This window comes from Cucurbita pepo, chromosome LG19, assembly GCF_002806865.2.
Source record: "Cucurbita pepo subsp. pepo cultivar mu-cu-16 chromosome LG19, ASM280686v2, whole genome shotgun sequence".
Lineage (NCBI taxonomy): Eukaryota > Viridiplantae > Streptophyta > Magnoliopsida > Cucurbitales > Cucurbitaceae > Cucurbita > Cucurbita pepo.
Genome location: NC_036656.1, coordinates 5,772,302 through 5,793,414, shown reverse-complemented (window position 1 = coordinate 5,793,414; position 21,113 = coordinate 5,772,302). Strand labels below are relative to the sequence as shown.

The following is a 21,113-nucleotide window of genomic DNA, read 5'->3' as shown; positions in this document are numbered from 1 at the left end:
TTTTAATATATATATTAAGCAAGGCGGGATGGTGACGATAATATAATACTGTTCTTGACACTCGTTTATGTAACGATAAAAAATATTTTCCACTCTCTCCCCCATTTCCCCTTCTAAACACATAATTCCCTTCCCATTCAAACGGGAGTTGCATGGGTAAAATGGACATCTTTAGGTGGAAGATACAACTCTCGTTGTTATTTCTTTTGCTATTTAATTTTTTAAACATTCTCTTTTAACTTTAATCATTTAAATATGGATACGGGATTTTTTTAATGATTGAAGTTTCTAAATATCCTCGTATACCATTTATCTCTTTTAACTTTAGTACGCTAAAAAAATTTGTAAATGATTTTTTTTTTTAAGTTGACAATCTATTAACCAACAAACAAGTTGACTTTTATTTTGCTTATAGGGATTAAAAAATGTAAAAACAAAAATGTGGTTGATGTAAACATCTCATCTCTAATGGAAGAACCAATCCACTCTATCTACTTGCATTAAAAAAAAAAAAGTAATAATAATAGCATATAGTACTATTTATAAGATTAAAGACATTTATAATATATTAAATTATTTAAACATATACAAAATATATATATTTTTTTTTTGGTTAAACTATAATTTTTATTATAGATTTAATTTAAGGATATGATGTCATAAATAGTTTTTATGATCAATAAAATTTACAAAGGTTTTATCACGTCATAAAAACTATTTACGATAGTTTATCATACCATAATAATTAAACTATAAATTTTATACTTTAACATAAAAAAAATAAAATATTTTACATACATTAAATTTATTTAGTAAAAATAAAGCCTATCACGTATTTTGAATTTGATGATTTCATTCGAGAATGATTCTATGGTTGGCTTTACAACTTGATCAATATTTATTTACAACAAATATACATTACAAGTTGAAAAGGAAGAAGTTGACGCTAATTTCTCATGTATTTTAAATATAAATAGTAACCTATTTAATGTGCGGACGACTAAAATCTCAATACATTATGCACTTGCAGGTCAAGGGGTTATGAAACGAAGATGGGCCGGAGCATAAATGGGCTCTCAAAGAAACCATACCCGACCGACCCGACCCGACCCATATCCGTGAGCGTTAAATGAACAATTACGGGGTTGAAGGCGGTTACTGTTGCTGCAAGTGCAACGCACACGAACGCCGTTTCTGAAAGTAAACAGAAAAAAAAAAAAAAAAAAAAAAAAAAAAAAAAAAAAAAANCCGTCCGTACCAATCCCAAACGAGAGCTGAACTCTTCCAATTTCGCGCGCCCAAGCGCCAACTGCTGCAGCCTTTGTCTTTGCCCATTTCGTCTTGCAATACAATGTTGTTGTGAATTGTTGGTTCAGGCATTTACATCGATTCGTTTCGTCTTCTCCCTTCCGTTTCATTTGACAAAAAAGCTCATTGTGGAGGGGAGAATTTTCGGGGCGGAAATATGTGGGTGTTCTATATGATCTCCTTGCCTTTAACTGTGGGCATGGTGATCGTCACGCTCAAGTACTTTGCTGGTCCATGGGTGCCTCGTTACGTTTTTCTTACCGTCGGATATACCTGGTTCTGTTCTCTCTCCATCATTATACTCGTCCCTGCGGACATCTGGATGGTATGCTTCTTATCGTGTCTTGTTAATTGGATTCGTCGGTTGCTTTTATTTGGAGATTTGGCATTTCGATGCGTTTGATATGAATTTGACAATTGGTTTCGTGAGATTTTAATTTGCCGTTGGAAGGAGATTTGGGAATTAGCTGAAGTGATTAGGTCTTGTGTAATTATCTTCATTATTTTCGTTGATGGAGGTTTGGGTAGTAGGTTTCTATTTATTCTTCTACAAATTGGCATCTATTCGAACAGAATTCATGGCGTGGGTTTGTAGGATCAATTTCATGTATTTTAATTGATGATGATAGTTTTTAGATATTTTTGTAGCTCCAGATTTCTACTAGCATGGTCATTGATAACGGTACCAATATTATCGATCTACCTATCTATTTATTTATTTATATATGTAGAAACAGAGAGATAATAAATACAAATAGCATATTCGATCAACTATTTGGTATTATTAGTTTTTGGCAGTTGTACTTCTAGATAGTTAGTTGTGATCCTCAGTTGCAATCTCTACCAATTCCTCTTTCCTGCATGAAAAGCACTGTTAATTGTTTCTGCAAAAAGATAACCCAGAGATCATCTTGCATCCTCTTGTTAGCCAATTTTTTTTTTTCTTTTTTTCTTTTTCCGAAGTGTTAGCTGAAACAAACAATAATCATATTCTTGCTATTGATATAATGTATGTATGTACAGACTACAAGTCGTCTGCCAGAGACTGGAGTAATTTCTTTCTTTTGGAGCTGGTCCTATTGGAGTACATTTTTACTTACCTGGTATACTCATAGTACATATACACTTCTCTCGCTTAAAAGCTGTAGAGTAATCCTCATATTTTCAAATCACATCTTGAACCAGGGCTGTGGTGCCACTTATCCAGGGTTTTGAAGATGCGGGTGACTTTACTGTGAAACAAAGACTGAAGACCAGCATCCGTGTTAACTTGGCATTTTATTTGGTTGTTGGATCCATAGGTCTTTTTGGACTAATTCTCCTCATCGCAATGCATAAGATTTGGTTAGTTATTGCTTGAAAATTTTGGCTTTTATAGATCCCCTCACATAATGTTTTAAGCCAACCAAACAAAAAGAACGCAAACCCACCAAGGTTCCATGAACTATATATGATAAACTAGAAAATAAATTGGAGGAGTCTTATCCACAAAAAGTTTAAAAGCCCCACCTTTGTAACTGTCAAATTATCTTGGTATATTATGTCTGTTGATTTTACAAGTTTGTTCCTTTGCACATTTGTGAATTATTATATTATTGAACACTTTCTGTGATCAGAATAAAATTATTTTGCCTCTTTTTCAATAGGCATGGCGGTGTTCTGGGTTTCGCTATGGCGTGCTCAAATACATTTGGATTGGTAACAGGTGCATTTCTTCTTGGCTTTGGTCTGAGTGAAATCCCCAAGAGTATTTGGAGAAATGCTGACTGGACTACACGCCAAAAAGTTCTTTCTCATCAAATTTCCAAGATGGCTGTTAAACTTGATGATGCTCATCAAGAACTATCAAATGCTATTGTTGTAAGTGTTAGCCTCCCGCCTCCCCCATGACACTCAGCAGATGGACAGAAAGAAAAACTTAACTAAATGAAATCTTCCAAATCAAGCAGCTCCTCTCTGTTTCACACGTGCACACAGATGCATGCATTTGCACCTGTAGATACACACACCAATGTGTATACTTAGATTTGTCGTTTTTATTGTTATGCTGTTCCATTATCGTTTCTGGTTTACCCTCTTTATTCCATGTATATTTGGCCGTGTCTTACTGTTAAAGTGCTTATTTAAAAAGTTTGGCTTTTGGCTTTTTTTTTTATTTTTATTGAATTCTGTATTTATGATTTATTTTTCATAGTCGTTCCTATGCAACTGGTCCATCTTTTATTAGGTATTTAGTTAACTGAGTTGTAGTTCTGCAGTAGGAGTTATTTTCCTCTTCTCTATCTTATGTATGTAAGAAAATAATATAAAATGAGTGATCCGTATATCAATTGGCTGATTTTACTTTGTGGCAAGTGAGTAGTTGAGATTGGTAACGTCTTTCATGGAAACTTTGAGTGGGTGGGGTATCGGCTGCCTAAGCAAATAGAGATGAAATTCCCATAAGTAGCAACTTGCAACTAGTTTATAGTATTTTATTGATTGGTTAATATGCATGGAAGAAGAACAACCTAATTGTTTTTATTCAATATTTGATCTTCATTTATGTAATAGGTTGCCCAAGCAACGTCTAAGCAGATGTCTAAACGTGATCCTCTAAGACCTTACATGAATGTCATTGACAACATGTTAACTCAAATGGTAAAAATCTTTTTCATTGTTTTATCCATTTTAAAGACATCAGTATCTTAACTAGTGTTTTTAATGCATCATTTTCTTGCAATTGCCCATTCTCAGTTTAGGGAAGATCCATCTTTCAAACCACGAGGTGGACAATTAGGAGAAAATGATATGGACTACGATACCGATGAGAAATCAATGGCAACACTTAGGCGTCATCTTCGCAGAGCAAGAGAGGAGTACTACCGGTATAAAAGGTATATATGGATTATTTACTCCTTTCCGGTCATTTCAGATTGGAAGGTTTCTTGGAGGTTTTTGAGTTGTTCGGCATTTATTTTGATGCTTTCTTAACTTTTCAATTTGTCCATAAAAAGTTATGTTCTCTCTCTTTGTTTCACAAACAAACACAAACAGACAAATAATATATATATATATATATATATATATATATATATATATATATATATATATATATATATATATATACGTACAAGCACAGCTTTATTGTATCTCGCGTTGCTTAGTCGGTGCTTTCTAGCCTTTAGAATGGGTTAAATGCTAGAAGTAAATATGTTTATTTTGTGTGTTGCATTGGTATCGGGATAGATATTATATTTGTTGAACTTAGAATCTTTTATTTGATTTGTTTCTTTGAATTTATGTACATTATCCATTAGGAAGATGGTGGAATTGATGATCGATCAAATTTATGGTTTTGAGGGGCATTTTGGTCACTGTCAGGGAGTTTGTTAGAATGAATCTGGTTATTAATAGAGTGATTTAAGGAAATTGAAGGTTAGACAAATATTGGGTGAGTATTTCAAGTAGCTTGGAATTGCGATAGCTGGCGGAAGCTTTAAAAAATTTCTCCAGTTTTGCAATCCTTTCATAATCTCAATACAAATATCAGTTTGGTGCCCATTGAGTTTGTATCAAAGCTTCACTCTTGGTAATGAATTATGAGTTCAGGAGCTAAATTATTGCGTAAAAATGGACAGAATCATGTACAAAAAGGAAGGAACCATTGAAATAATTAAGGCAATAAATTTCAGAGGGGCTAAATTATGACCGGGCAAGTATTTGGAGGAAGGAGAGATTGCACTTTTTTGCCAAAGCTGACTTTAAGTTAGCTATCGAAAAGCGGACTTTGAGGACATAAACTTGTTCAAGAATCTCAAAAACTGTGTGAGAAGAACATGATTGTCAAGGGTAGAGTGCTTGTGTAGAAAAAGAAGAAACTTAGACGAGGATATTTCTTGGAAGAGCATGTGTTTGGAGTTGCAAGAGTGAAGTGTTCTGGTAACTGAGAAAGAGAGAAACAAATTACAAAGTTATCTTTTTCTATTGTCTTCATTAACCTTTTTGCTTGAGCTCACCATGTTCGGTATGGAGGCAAGCATTGCATGTTGGAAAGGGTAGAATGCATTGGCGATGGTGAGGGTTTATTTGAAAAGTAAACAAGGAGTGGCAAAGGGGTGTTGGTGCATGGAAGTTATTTTTAGTCACCTTGCATTCTTGCTACATCTTTTATCAAATAAGCTTGCTCTAGGTACTCAATATTTTTTCTATATATATATTTTAATCTTTTTGGCTATTGCTACATACTCATCTCAACCTGAACATTGAGATTGATAAGCTCTGTAAGTGTACATCTTGGGCTTATCTCTTGCATTCAATCTTGGGATCACATTGCTGCTTAGTCTTAAATGTCTTATTGTTAAATGTATATGGTCATTTAATGTTACATTAGAACAGCTTTGCAATGTCACTATAAAGTATATTCAAGAAACATCTCTTTTGCTATGTCAATTTAACCTCTTTAAACGAAAAGTCAGTAGTTATTCAGGTTTTATTTGGTGGCAATGTGTTAATAGGAGTTGGCATCCTAAGTGCCGTTACTTGACCTGCACCCTGAGGAGAGGTGTATTTTAGGGGTAAAGTAAGAATATACTATATTACTAGGGGCGTATTAGTTATTAGCTGGAGCTGGTTAGAATGAATATGGTTATTAGAAATAAATAGCGTGTGCAAGAGGAAAATAGATTGGACGAGTATCTCAAGTAGCTTGGAATTGAGAGAATTAGGAGAGGCTTTAAAATTTCTTTTCCAATTTTTTTATTTGTTCATCGTTTCAGAACAAATTGGTTCGTACCATTTTACTGCTTCAAGTGTGTGATATCTTGGCAATGAAATAAATCTTGCTCTCAACCACCATTGATTTTGCATCTCCTTTTGTTAATTTCTATATGCTGTATCATCATGAGATGTTGATTTTTGAATATTCCCCCTTTGGATGTAATTATATCTGCAAATGATGGTTTAAATTAACAATTATTGGTATGCTTACCGTGACAGTCAATCTTCTGTCCAAGTACTTTGGATTCTCAATTTACTAGCTTTATCTGCTTATTGACTTTCTTGGAGGAGCAAGAATTCTTGTTTTCTGCTTGTTAGATATCACCGATTAGTTTTAAAACATNATATGACCTCTGTAATGAAGGCCCTTGAACTTGAAGACACTATAAAGAATTATGAACGCCGCACGTCAACTGGATGGTTTGCCCCCTAATTACTAACTTTGGTGTTTTATTTTAGCCTGGTTACCTTTCATCTCAGATTTTAGATCTTTACCATCAGAATGTCCATGTTATTTTGTCAGGAAATATGTTTCAACCCTCAGACATGCTCGAAGTGGGAAGTTGGGGTCTATCTTGGATACACTTGGTAAGCATAAACTTCATCAATGTCATTTTTTTCTTTAGTGCTACCTGTGACCACATGAGATAGTGTGATGCCTTCGCAGAATGTTTGTGGATGTCATCTTCTTGGAATTATGGAACATAATTAAATGTTCTTTATACTGCATTAGTAAGTCAAATATTGGTCTCAGTCGTAAATAATATGGGCAGCCTGTTCTTATTTGTTGCAGTCAAGAGTTTCTTCCTTTTTAATATCTGTTTGTGCTTAGACCAGCTTTTGTGCATCCCGACTGGAGAACTTCCTAATTCTACTATATTTGGTTATTTAAGAAACTTGTAGGATATTAAATTGTAGGTAAGTGGCCACCATGACTTGAACCCATTTCCTCTAATGTCTTGTATTTTTTACATTGGTTCTCGTGGACTACTGGGCCAACCTATAATTGTTAGTTAAGCGGTCAATTTTGAAGGTCATTTATAGGTCAACAACCTACTTTAAGAACCTGGCAGGATTTAGAGAAATTTCATACTTTGAATAGGTGTACCATACCATTGGATTTTTGCGACGGGTGTATAGTGTCTCTGCTTCGAATGGTTTAAAAAAATATCAGTTTCATTGGACACATAAGATTGAGGTAGCCTTTTGGCAAATAAATCATGGTGTGTGAGAGTTCTACTTCTTGCTTTGCCTATTTTGAGCAACCGTTTGTTGTGGTGGCTGAGAGACCTCTGGAGTGGAATCAGGTAGTCTTAGGCACAATGTGCCACTGTGCACGTATGGAGGTTTAGTCAGTGAGCAAGGTCGGCCTTGATGTATAGGAGGGAGCTAATGGAAATTGTACTTGCTTTCAGATTCGGTGCCCTTTTTAGGCAGGGGTCTGCACAAAGTCTAAATTTTTTGCTTGATTTCAAATCGTTGGTGTAGGATGCCTTGAAATGGATCTTCGAGCTCTTGGCTCTGAACTTAATATTCAGTACAGATCTTGGATTTAAATAAGGTGAGCCTTTTCGTTTGGATGATTTTTCAAGGTACATTTTTATTATCCATTATCAACTCCAAAATAGAATCACAACCTTCAGCCTATCTAGATTCCCATGGGATGGAATGATAATTACTCAAAAAGGATGCTTGGTGCATAAGTTGTATGGTACCTAGGAAGCAATCTTGTATGGCTAAGCTCTAGGGTTCTTGACATTCCAGCTGTATGGGCAACCATGAGCTAGTACTCAAGACTTGCAAACAGCTGGCGATGGATTAGTTTTGAGATGAAATGTAAAGAGATTGCCACGTTTGTGCAACTATGTGCGATCTACCAGTGGACAAATCATTGACAATAGCTCCATTGGGACTGCTTGTTCCTTATTCCTTTACTCCACTAGGTGGGAAAGATAACAGCGACTTTGTTGAAGGCTACCTTGCGATCTACAAGTATGCCCTTCTACCTCAGTGACACTTTCTCCACAGCTAAAGTTGGTAGTTAGAATTTCTTAACAGAGGAGTGCAGTTCCGTAGGTACGTCTTCATCGTACTAAATACTGGCAAGATCTTATTAAGTTTGTTTTTGTCAAGAAGTCTTCAAAATGCACCAGACATTTGTAAAGAGGAGCTCATCCCTTCAATTCCGACTGTAAGTTTGATGTCATGAACTGCTATTTTGAAGTACACCCAAAATGCATTACTTCCAACAATTCAATATAGTCGGCGCATTGGATTTACTTGCGGGTGACAGCTGAGAAATTTGGTAGAATTCTTTGAGAGAAGTGAACTTTGTAAAACTACAAAGGAATGCTTGATTGATTTTCTACTTCTTCCACCCATGCCAACATACATATATATATAGGTAAATTGGGACATTCCCCATTACCATTCCTTATCCAAAAGTCATGCATCTATTTAATTAGGAACTAATGAACCTACATGTATCTATTCATGTCCTTATACATGTCCCTGTACATGTACAAGTGACCATTCAACACATGTATCTATTCATACATGTATCTACTAGTGTCTCTTCAACACCCTCCCTTCAACTGAATTCTGCAGAAATTAGTTTAGGACTTCACTTCATCTTCTTGAACTATATCTTGAATTCTGCTCATCCCCATTTTTTTTCTAAGCTTCTCGAACAATGGTTGTTTCAAGGGCTTTGTGAATAGGTCTGCGATTTGTTCATCACTTCGGCAAAAATTGAGTTCAATAGTGCCTTCTTTACACAAATCACGCAGGAAATGAAATCGAACATTGATGTGCTTACTCCTTCCATGCAACACAGGATTTTTAGACAACTTAATAGTTGACATATTATCACAATATATAACCGTCGTACCTGGTTGATTCAGATTAAGAATTTCAAGCATTTTTCTTAACCAAATTGCTTGGCACGAGCATGTTGCTGCTGCCACAAACTCTACTTCTGTAGTTGAGAGTGTTACAATAGGTTGCTTCTTTGAAGACCAGCAAATAGCTCCTGAACTCATCATGAAAATACTTTCTGAAGTACTTTTACGATCATCTATATCACCTGCATAGTCGCTATCTGTATAGCCAATCATCTTCGAATCATCTCCTTTCTTGTAGAATACCCCCAAATCAAAAGTTCCTCTCACATAACGAAGTATCCTTCTTGTTGCATTGAGATGTTTTTCAGTTGGATGATCCATGTAGCAGCTTATCTTACTAACCGCATACATAATGTCTGGTCTTGTTGAAGTTAAGTACATCAAACTTCCCACAATTTGTTTGAAGTACCTATTATCAACCTCTCCCTTCAATATCCTTGTGCAACTTCAAACCCAATTTTGATGGAGTTCCAAATGTGCACTCATCCATTTTAAATCTTTCAAGTAATTCTTGAGCATATTTCTTCTGACAGATAAAGTTACCCGCGGGAGTTTGAGTAACTTCTACTCCGAGAAATATCTCATCAAACCAAGATCTGTCATTTCAAATTCCTTCATCATGCTCTTCTTAAAAAGTTCAAATATTTCTTCATTATTGCCAGTAAATATTAAATCATCAACATATAAGCAAATAATGAGAATGTTACCTCCCTTTTAAGTTTTCACATACAACGTATGTTCGTATGGGCATTTAGTGAATCCCATCTTTTCAAAATGAGAATCAATGCCACTGTACCATGCTCTCGGAGCTTGCTTTAAACCGTACAAAGGTTTCTTCAACCTGTACACTTTTTCCTCTTTACCTATTTGAACAAAACCTTCTGGTTGCTCCACATATACCTCTTCTTGAAGCTCTCCATGTAAGAAGGCCGATTTCAGATCAAGTTGATAAATAGGGTGCTGCAATAGAAATTATTATAAGCCTTATAGTATCTTGATGTGCTACTGGTGCAAATACCTCTTTATAATCAACTCCATACGTCTGCTTGTATTCTTTTGCAACTAGTCGTGCCTTGTACTTATCAACCTCACCATGTTCATTCAACTTGGTTTTGAAAACCCATTTTACTCCAATTGTTTTCTGCCCTTTAAGAAGACCAGTGAGCTCCTAAGTCTTATTCTTCTCTATGGATTTGATTTCACTATCCTTGGCTTCCTTCCATTTCTTCTCCTTTACAGCTTCTTCATAGAAAATTGGATCACTATCCATAAAGAACGCTAAATAAGCACTATCACTCGAGTCATAGTCCATCTCATAATCAATCATCCAATTTGGTCTCTTTCTTGTTCTTGGATTTCTTTGATTGTGATCATGATCTTCTTCTTCTACTGGTTCTTCTTGTTGAGCTTGTGATGAGCTCTCTCCATGCTCATAGTGAGGTTGAATAGGGGCTTCAGCTTGTTCTTCTTCAAGATCTATAGGAAGAACCAGTAGAAGAAGAAGATCATGTTCACAATCAAAGAAATCCAAAAACAAGAAAGAGACCAAATTGGATGATTGATTATGAGATGGACTATGACTCAAGTGATAGTGATTATTTTGCATTTTTTATGGATAATGATCCAATTGTATGAAGAAGCTGTAAAGGAGAAAAAATTGAAGGAAGCCATGGACAAATTGAAGGAAGCCATGGACAGTGAAATCAAATTCATAGAGAAGAATAAGACTTGGGAGCTCGCTGATCTTCCTAAAGGGAAGAAAACAATTGGAGTAAAATGGGTTTTCAAAACCAAGTTGAATGAACATGGTGAGGTGGATAAGTACAGGGCACGACTAGTTGCAAAAGGATACAAGCAGAAGTATGGAGTTGATTATAAAGAGGTATTTACACGAGTAGCACGTCAAGATACTATAAGGCTTATAATTTCTATTGCAGCACAGAAATCATGGTCTATTTATCAACTTGATGTAAAATCGGCCTTCTTACATGGAGAGCTTCAAGAAGAGGTATATGTGGAGCAACCATAAGGTTTTGTTCAAAAAGGTAAAGAGGAAAAAGTGTACAGGTTGAAGAAAGCTTTGTACGGTTTGAAGCAAGCTGTACACTTTTTTCTCTTTACCTTTTTGAACAGAATCTTCTGGTTGCTCCACATATACCTCTTCTTGAAGCTCTCCATGTAAGAAGGCCGATTAGTTGTTGGTGACAATAGAGAAATTTGGTAGAATTCTTTGAGAGAAGAGAACTTTGTAAAACTACGAAGGAATGCTTGATTGATATTCTACTTCTTCCACCAATGCCAACATACATATATATATATATAGGTAAATTGAGACATTCCCCATTACCATTCATTATCCAAAAGTCATGCATCTATTTAATTAGGAACTAATGAACCTACATGTATCTATTCATACATGTATCTACACATGTACAAGTGACCCTTCAACATATGTTGAACTTATACATGTATCTACACATGTACAAGTGACCCTTCAACATATGTATCTATTCATACATGTATCTACTAGTGTCTCTTCAACATTACTAAGAACTTTGCTATCAAACTCAGTAGCAGTACTTCTCTCCTACTGAAACGATTCCTTTTCAAGAGGATTTATGGCTGTGATTCATCTTGTGTTTATTTGTTGGAAAGAACGGTAACACCTATTGGCATAGTTAACCAGCTGACAAGGAAGCATAATTATATTCTAGAGGATCTCAATATTTGCTGTTCTCAATGTCATATGAAAAAATTGGCTGATAAAAGGAAGTGAATTGAATGTTGTGGTAGAGGACTTGGCATTTTTGAAGTTGCAATCCTATCAATAATGCTCCCTGTAGAATGTTCAAATCAGAAACTTGTGCCGTTTTTTTTGTGGCCCTTTCCTAGTTAGAGCTAAGGGAGCGTGATTTCTTAACCAACTTTTCCAGCTTCAAGTGCTATCCATCTAGTATCTGATCTCTTCCTCCATTCTATCTTAGACGATCCGAGGTTACTCGACTCTCCAGCCCCTCTGGGCACTATTGGAGACTTGTGGCTCTGTATTAAAGGCAGACCTCTTTCCCTTCATCTCAACTCCAACATGGGAATTGCCTGTTGAACCAAAAAAATATAATGTTCTTTGCAGTGCATCTCAATCAAATGGGAGCAGAAATACTAGTTAGTTATGTGGAGCATACTTGTAGAGGGCATTTCGGTGCTTCTAATCAGTGCGTCATTGTATCATGTATGTAACACTATGGGGGTAGATCTACAAGGGTGGGGTCGTTAGATCTGAAATGTAAATAAAAGAGATGCAGGAAGGAATATGTTGTATTTGGTCGCTAATGCGAGTGAATGGGACCCTCTGAGTTCCTACATTCTCACTGCTAGAGTTTCTTCTCAGTGGTGAGCCCTTGCAGTTATCAAGTATATTTTGATTTTTATTTTATGGGTTTTCTTGTTTGTTTTTTCTCCTCTGAAATGTACATCAGTATGAATGTGTCTGACATTGCCACAGATAAGTAGTCACCATGCTTATTAGCTTGTATTGTAACTATCTGTTAGTCTTTTATTCGATATCTTGCAACAGTAAAATACTTTTATTTTCTGCTCTAAATCGTAAATAATGAATATTTACAATGAGTTAGTGGTCTGCAGAATTTATATGGCGATGCATCCTAAGAAAGCATCTTCAGAAAGTTTTGGCTGTTATACTTGGTATCATGTCTGCTGCAATTCTTTTAGCCGAGGCCACCCTGTTACCAAGAGTCGATTTATCACTTTTCTCAATGCTCATTAAATTAGTAGGACGAGAGGAGGTGCTTGTGCAGGTATATTATCGTGCATATATCTCATTATGTAATTGTTAGGACATTCAGTTAAACATGATATGTGAACCAGTATTTATGTATCTTTTGTTTATTATGTACAATTCAGTCGCATGGGATTCTTTCATTTCATTAAATGAACTGTGGGCGATTCTTTGTCAAAGTAATTTTCCTAGAGGCAGGGTGTTCGGGATAAGAAAATGAAAAGAAGCATATTTCATTTACCGCAACCCAATTTTCATACTGGTGATAAAAACCGAAATAAACAGATTGGTCTTGACTCGGCAGTTGTTAATTTTGACATGCAGCTCCCTTATCTAATCACGAGCTACAACCTAGCTGTTAAGACCCCTATTTACATTAGAGAACGAAAGTTAAATGATAGCTAAACCAGACGCGTGAACTAAAATTATTTTGATATTCTCAGTATTAATTATTATTATTATTATTATTATTATTATTTTTAATAATAAGAACAAGCTTATTTCTTTTTCTTTTTTTTTTTTCTTTTCTTTTCTTTTCTTTTCCATTTTTTTTAGAAAAAAAAGTTTATTTTCTTGCAATCTGCAATCTTCCTATAGTAGTTCTGGAAAAAATATAAAAATCTTTCATCAGTTTTTCAGAACATCTACTTAAGATTCAGTTTAGACTTTAGGATCCCTTTCCTCATTATCTGACTATTATCTGTTACTTTTCTCCCTGCCATAATTTTTCCCGTATGTAGTGGATTCATTTTTGCTTCTCTGGGACTTCTCTGATGATTTGTAAATCTATTTTCTTTTCTTTCAGGCCTTTGCTTTTGTTCCATTGATGTATATGTGCGTGTGCACGTATTATTCTTTATTCAAGTTTGGAACTTTGATATTCTATTCATTGACACCCAGGCAAACAAGCTCTGTGAGCTTGCTTTTAATTTGTTCGTGAGTATTTCAGTTATACCTATTATTATCTATTCATCTTTATGATAGAGTAAGTAGTCATGTTATGTTCATTCCTCTACTAGGATGGTTGCCAGGTATGCTCCACCGATTTCATTCAACTTTCTCAATCTCATACGTCTTGATGGGAACGAGAAAACTGTTTTTGAACAGGTAATCATTGCTATTACTATTACTATTATTTTTAATTAGTGCAATGTTCCTTTGCAGCTGTGGTTTATTTTTGGGATGTGAGGTCTTACCTATTTATGATCTTTCTTCATCACTTACTAGTCTAAGTCCCCGTGACATTATATTTTCACCTTTCCTGAGTGCTTAAAAATTCTAACGCTTATCAGTAATATATTTGTGACTGTGATGTTCTGTTGTCTCCTTAAATCATATTCACTAGTTTACCTGATATATTGTGCAATTATACATAATGGCAGAGGATGGGTAAAATTGATGATGCCGTCCCTTTCTTTGGAAAAGGTTTTAATAGGATCTACCCGCTTATTATGGTTGTCTACACCATTTTGGTTGCCAGCAATTTCTTTAATCGGGTTATTAATTTCCTGGGAAGCTGGAAGAGGTTTAGATTTCAGTCGGAGGTGGATGATATGGATGGATTTGATCCTTCAGGAGTAATTATATTGCAGAAAGGTAGTCCTTGGATAATATTGGTAGTTTACTTTTCTGGATGAGTTTTGGCTTTTTTTATGTCCAACCTAGTCTGGTTCTTATTTGGTCGTTGTCTCATTCGAGAAGTTCTAACATTTGTTCCCAATTTCCTCAGAACGATCTTGGTTTGAACAAGGGCACATGGTTGGTGAGCACGTTATTCCCTTAGCTAGAAATTTCAATGGAATAGACTTGGAGTCAGGCAGCAGCAACAGCGCAGTATGTACATTTTCCATAAATATTTCTTCTCGTGGCATTCATGCAAATTGTGAACCATATTTTGATGTCATGGTGGTGCTATGTTTAGGAGAAATTGAAATCCTCACAATATTTAATGTAGGAGATTTATTTTCGTTGGTGATCTCAAGTAAATGCATCTCGATCTGAAGAATTCTTAATTTGGTAAAACTTTCTTTCTAATCAAGGAGTTAAATATTCAGGGTTTGCTTGATGCCAAAGCGAAGGCAACAAACAGTCTAATAAATGAAGACATGAACGGGAATTCGTCAAAATCTTCTGCTGATGAGGGTCGGAAATATGGTTCTAGCAGAGAAGCCATGAGCAACAAGTATGCCGTAATTAGAGAACAAATTAGACAATCATCATTAGACCCAAAGTCAGTGGCAAACATGGCTTCGGCCAATGTTATCTTACTTGATACAGTTAACGGCGAATCTAGCAATACCAATGAAAAGACGACTTCTGATTTGGCCTCAAAGTGGGAATCGATGAAGATGGGTTTCCAAAACTTCAAGGCTAATATAGGAACCAAAAAGTTCCTTCCCTTGCAACAAATTCAAGAAACAAGATCTCTTTCTCGTCTTGATTCATCTCAGTCTCTTGATGAGATCTTTCAAAGATTGAAACGGCCATCAGATCATGGGAGTCATAGCGATGATGAGGATGGGATTGAAATCAAGGGTTCCGAGTGGGGAACAGAGATTGAGCGATCAAGGCCAACTAGATAACATTCTTTCTTTTCCTTTAGGTTTAAGAATCAAAGAATACTGTACTGAGTATAAGCGTTGGTGCCAGTTGAATTGTTAACTTGCAGTTGGATTATCCCGCATCTGAATACATATTTGGAACATTATCCTGCTATACTAACGCACATACGTAATATAAGCTGACTGGTTGAGAAGAAACAGAAGGATAGAGTCACTCGCTAACCGTTCAAATGACTGTGGTCGTAAAATTCAGAGGTTGCAACTGCAAAGGTTTGTGTCTTGGCGGCATCAGCATTGCTTTGATTCTCAAGTTTTGCTTCAGAACTCAGATGCCATAAGGTAATTTCTTACTGTATATCTTTTTCTGGTATTTTGATATCGATGTCAATGTAACTGTTAAGTTGTTTTAGGAAATGAAGGTTGAAATTGTAGACATGAATGGGGTCTGATATTTGACACTTTTTCTGGAAGCTGTATATTTCATATGATTTAAAAGACTGATGGTATAAGTCAGCCATTGCCGCATTCAGAGGGAGAAAAAAAAAAAAAGAGAGGTCAGCCATTGCTAAAGGATTTTAGATATTTGTTGTGATATGTCATTGATCTTCATTTACATTCTTAGTACGAATGTGATCCCTCCATCTTCAAGAGGGAGAAACTTAGAGTGCTGTAGTAACACTATCTAAGGAGACCCATAATATGTGCACTCTCAAGCCGTTTTCATTGAAGTTCTAAAGTGAATAGAAGCTCATCAAACAGCTTTTCTAGAGTTCAAAATCGCCCAGAGGATCATTTAAGGCAAGAAGAGCCTTTTTAGGCACTCAATCTGCCACTGTACACATATTTGTTTTGAAAAACATCTTTACAGTTTCAAAAATTGAAAAAATTGAAGACCAAATGTGGATAACAAACAAAGATTCCGTCAAGTCTAGCACTCATGGTTTGACATAAACATGAGATCAAAAGGTGATTAGCAAAAAATGAAGATTAAAAAGCAAAGAAAACGAGCAAGCAGGTTGAAAAATGAAAGGCCCCACCAATGGGCAAGTAGTGTATGTGTGTGTATGTCAAATATGATAGATGGAGAGACAGTGTTGATCAGTTGTAGTGCAACCCGACCACAGAAAATGGACGATCTTTGAAATGACACTTTTCCCCCTCTTTTAAAAAACCCTCAAAAAGCAGACCCTCGTGCATATTTATCAATGTAGACCCAACCGGACGTCGACATGTCGTTCCACTTCCCTAACTTTCAAATTCACTCACCTTTCAAGTTTCGACACAGACAAAGATTGGTACTTTTTTCTCTCATTCTCATTCTCATTTGCATTCGAGCCTCATTTACAAACATATCCAAAAACCCATTAAGAATAAACTCTTTTTTTTTTAAATCAAATCAATATTACTGCTCTTATCCAGGAGATTTTATTAATTTTATTTCAGGGAAAAAAAAAAAAAAACAAACAAACAGAAGTGGGACAGGCGATGGATGCAGCCCATACTTCACACTAACTGCACAAATTTCCATGGAAAACCCTGCAAGATGCTTTTAGGGATCTGTGCCGCTGACTGTGGCCTGTGGGTGACAGGTTTCTCTCATCAATTTTCCTTTTTTCTTTTTCTTTTTCTTTTTTTTTTCACAAAAGTATGATTTATATTTTAACCTAACTTTCCAGTCACAAAAAACAGACAGGATCTTTCTATATCTAACATATATTATTGCAATTTTGCAAAACAATATTAGTTCATATTAATATAAATATTAGATTATTATCTTCCTACCTTACTCTTAAAACAGCCGTATCTATTAAATGCATCTAAAATTTTAACTATATTTTAATAAATTCCACACTAAACCAAAAATAATGGAGACATTAAATATAATTTTAGTGTATTATTTACCCATTCTTCCGATAACAATAGCTAGTTGTATTGTAGTGATCTTCTTAAATAATTTTTTTCTCTGGAGAGAAGAGCCTTATTGACTAATTTAATGAAAGATCATAAATTTATAACTTTTTAGAAAAATAAAAGTGGGGTGGCTTAAAATTATGCTAAAAGGGGACAATATCATACTATTTGAAGGGTCTGTGATATATAACACCGTTCGTTACTAAACCAATGGACTAAGGGCGTGAGGACCTATCCCCTTACCCTACGTCTCATGCTCTATGGATATATATAGTTTGGTTGGTTGTCATGTTCAAACTTTAAAAGCACTTACGCAATGCATGCTGAGTTTTCACTGGCTAACTTTCTTTCATTCATTGTTTGATTACTACTAGACATGCAGTTTCAACTACTTCCATCACTTCTCAGTTTACTTCTGTCCTCCTCTGTTTTTCTTCTCTTTTTTTCAACTCAAAAGTTCAACCCCATGATGGAAGAAAGAAGAAGAAGAAGAAGTTTGTGTTCATAGTTCATTACCCAATTGGATAAGATTTCAAGTTTTACTGTACCAAAAAAAGTGTGCTGAATTCATACACAACCCTGTATTTATTATTCTGGAGCAGCTAAACTTTGGGCCATGTTTCTTAAATCTCATCCCCCAAAAGTCTTCCATACATAAAAGCCAATATTTTTCGAGATTGAGATGGCGTTATTTTACTTATATTTTCATGATTTTTTTTCAGACTCCAACAATACAATCTTTCACTCGAACAAAGTACATTATAAATCATCTCACAAACCCTACTTCTATTTGTTCGACACTTGATCCACTATGACTATACCTTTAAAGTTCCCAACTCTTTTATTCGATACTTGAGGATTTTATTGACATAGTTAAGTTAATATAAGTGCATGACTATTATATTATATTAGAAACAGCGGTCCTCCACGTTAGTATAATATTATACACTTTAAGCATAAACTATCACAGCTTTGCTTCTAGTGTACAAATATTTTAACCTAAAAATTATTTTAAATGTGTGAATTATTAATCAAAATATAATTTAATAAATAAAACACTAATAACTATATCGATGGTTAGATCTCGGACTCATGATTATTGAACTATTGTCACGTGGAGACAGTTTGTTTTGGTCTGTGTCACTGACTACTCATATTGTATTACAATGTTTGGTTTCTTTGTCATCTCAAACCAAAAGCAATCCGTTTAGATTTGGAAATATTTTAACTTTTACTGCATTTTCTTGAATTTCACCCCAATTACTGCAAAATAAAAAGGTAAAAAGGGATTTTACCTCATATGCTGTCTTCGTCTGTCCAAGTAAAAACCAAGTTTTATTTATTTATTTATTTATTTATTTATTTATTTATAACAGTCTTTTCAACAAATATTCTGCGTCCTTTCTCATAAATCAAAATGGGGAAGCATGAATATTTGAAATTTTCATTTTCGTATAAAATATTATTCGATATAAGAATCTTCAGAACATAGAGTACATTAAAGGATAATTTTCATATTTTTCGAGACATGTTGGAGAATAACTTGAAATAGTACATAAATTTTAATACGTGACAACTTGGTCGTTATACTTTTAGATTAGTAAAAAGAATAAAATCCTTACAAATTTACCGGTAATTTAAATTTATAGACTAGATTATTATAAAAGCGAAATTATCGAGACTAAATTAATAATTTTACAAAAGAAAAACAAAAATTAACAATTTTATGTAATAAATCCGTGGACTCGATATAAAAAGTGTAATATTCTCGAACATTCATTTTCACTTTTATTATTATTAATCATTTTCCATGCACGTGTTTTTAACTTTTTAAAATGTTAAGAGGTCCCCCACCCTATAAAAAGTTCTATTTAATATAATTTCATATGCAATAAAAAATTTAAATTAGTTTTTATTTATATAAAAAAAAAAATATGTTAGCTTATTGAATAACCTAATGCCAACAAAAATGGTTGGTTTTAAAAAATAAATTACAAAATTCAATTTAAAGGCTAAATTGTTACAAAAATGTCACATATTATAATAATATAAATAATGAAAAAATAGGGATATATTTAGGATTAGAAGAAGCTCAGCTAAATTATGAAATATTTTTTGTATTATAATTTATATTTAATTAATCCTTTAAATCAAATTAAACTTCATTAATTGGTCTTTATAAGCTTTTATTTTCAACGGCAATCTGTCACATCTTTTCCCTACCACAAAAATCAAACCCAATTTTCAATAAAGTTGAAAACGGGACGCCCCACCTATTTCCATTCTCATTATTTTAATATATATATATATATATATATATATAAATAAGTAATTAGGGTTGAAATAAATAAACAAATAAATAAATAAATAAATAAATAATAACTAAAGTACCGAACCAATAGAATATTTTGAGGGCATCGAGAGATATGCTGTATGGTATATGGAAAATAAAATATTTAATTATTAAGAAAAGGGTAGTCTCGAGTTTCACGTTAATTGCTTAATTAATTAAGTAAGTAATCTTCATTAAATTAAATTTACGTGACGTGTCACTTCAAATTAAAATGTAAATTTTGGTTGCTTCTAATGTTTTCCAACTGGCAATCATTGGACAGTTTTATTATTATTATAATGCGGCTTGTGGGTGACCTGTACATGTTTTTATTTTATAAGATTTGAGAATATTTTTACATCATCTTTATTTTATTTTAGTTCTATAGGACTATAGAGTAGATTTTTATAAAATCACGTCTAAATAATAATATGATAATGCTCTCTTCAAATACATAGGTTTGTATTTATTTATAATAATTAAAATATTTCAAGATATATTCCAAATAATTATTGATAATTATTGATCATTTTATTTGAACACGTCGTACAACATTTAATCATGAAACTTAAAAGGTGATGAACTTTATTCTCTTCTTAATTAAGTTTGGAAATGATTAATATATACCAAATTTAGGCGATAAATTTTAATTTTAAAAATTCACCGAATTAAAATTATAATAATTTGAATAAAAATGACAGTAATTTAAAAAATATATATAAACATAGATATTAAAAAAGAAAATTGGAGAATAAATTTCTAAAATTGCGAAGGAATGTCCGGGTAGAACTGGAAGTAGGGGAATGGAAAGTGGGCTTCTAGAAGGTAGTGTACACGTGTCTTTTGCATAAATCCACCTGTGATGAGTGGGACCCACGGCACATGGCTCGAGCAACCAAATGCAAGTTTAAAGCAGTAAGCAGCTCACAAATGGGGTCCCACTCGTCGACATAAGCGGAATCTCCATTCCCTTTAGTCCACCTCACGCGCCCTTTACTATTCAATGCTCAAGTTTTTTCAAAGCCAAATAAAAATGTTTTCTTTACATAATTTTTATTTGTTTTTTTTTTTTTAACATATTATATGAATTCAATTTTTAAATTAAAAAAATGCAAAAAAAATATTTTAAAACAAAATAAATAAAAAAAAAACTTCTAAAAGTCGGTTCTAGTTGGAAGCGAGGGTATTTTGGGAATTAACACACTGATGATTTTAAAAGGTAAAAAAAAAAAAAAAACTGCGGCTATGTGGTCCCACCTATTTTTTTAATCAACTAATCATAGGTCTCTTATTTTTTTTAATATTTTTTCTTTTTCTTTTAACCATTTTTCATAGATTAATAAAATTTCCAAATTAAATGTGAGTCATAATTAATATTAGATTAATATCAGATTAAGCTAAACCTATTTGTTTAATATGGATTTAATGTAGTAAAGTAAGGCATTATTGCTTATTGCTCCCATCATTAAATCTCTTCAAAAGGAAATGTTTGAATTTTATCTAATTTTAAAGCATTAATAAATGCAAATATATCCAAATAATTT

The 21,113-nt window shown here is 33.9% G+C and overlaps 1 protein-coding gene across 2 annotated transcripts; it reads left to right on the top strand.

Moving 5' to 3' along the window:
• Window positions 1-1,256: 1,256 nt before the first annotated feature.
• On the top strand, window positions 1,257-16,095 carry LOC111782201 (LMBR1 domain-containing protein 2 homolog A-like). Of its 2 annotated transcripts, XR_002813068.1 has the most exons (15): window positions 1,257-1,633; window positions 2,332-2,411; window positions 2,494-2,652; window positions 2,955-3,168; window positions 3,862-3,948; window positions 4,045-4,184; window positions 6,406-6,486; window positions 6,590-6,654; window positions 12,612-12,784; window positions 13,571-13,701; window positions 13,785-13,872; window positions 14,148-14,361; window positions 14,495-14,598; window positions 14,820-15,665; window positions 15,737-16,095. XR_002813068.1 is itself a non-coding variant. In XM_023663022.1 (14 exons), exons 1-14 carry the CDS (start codon window positions 1,466-1,468, stop codon window positions 15,345-15,347), a joined length of 2,232 nt encoding a protein of 743 aa, XP_023518790.1. In that variant the 5' UTR covers window positions 1,257-1,465; the 3' UTR covers window positions 15,348-16,095. The 2 variants fall into 2 exon arrangements, 1 of the variants encoding a protein (XP_023518790.1); XM_023663022.1 differs by having other exon boundaries at window positions 14,820-16,095.
• Window positions 16,096-21,113: the final 5,018 nt, after the last annotated feature.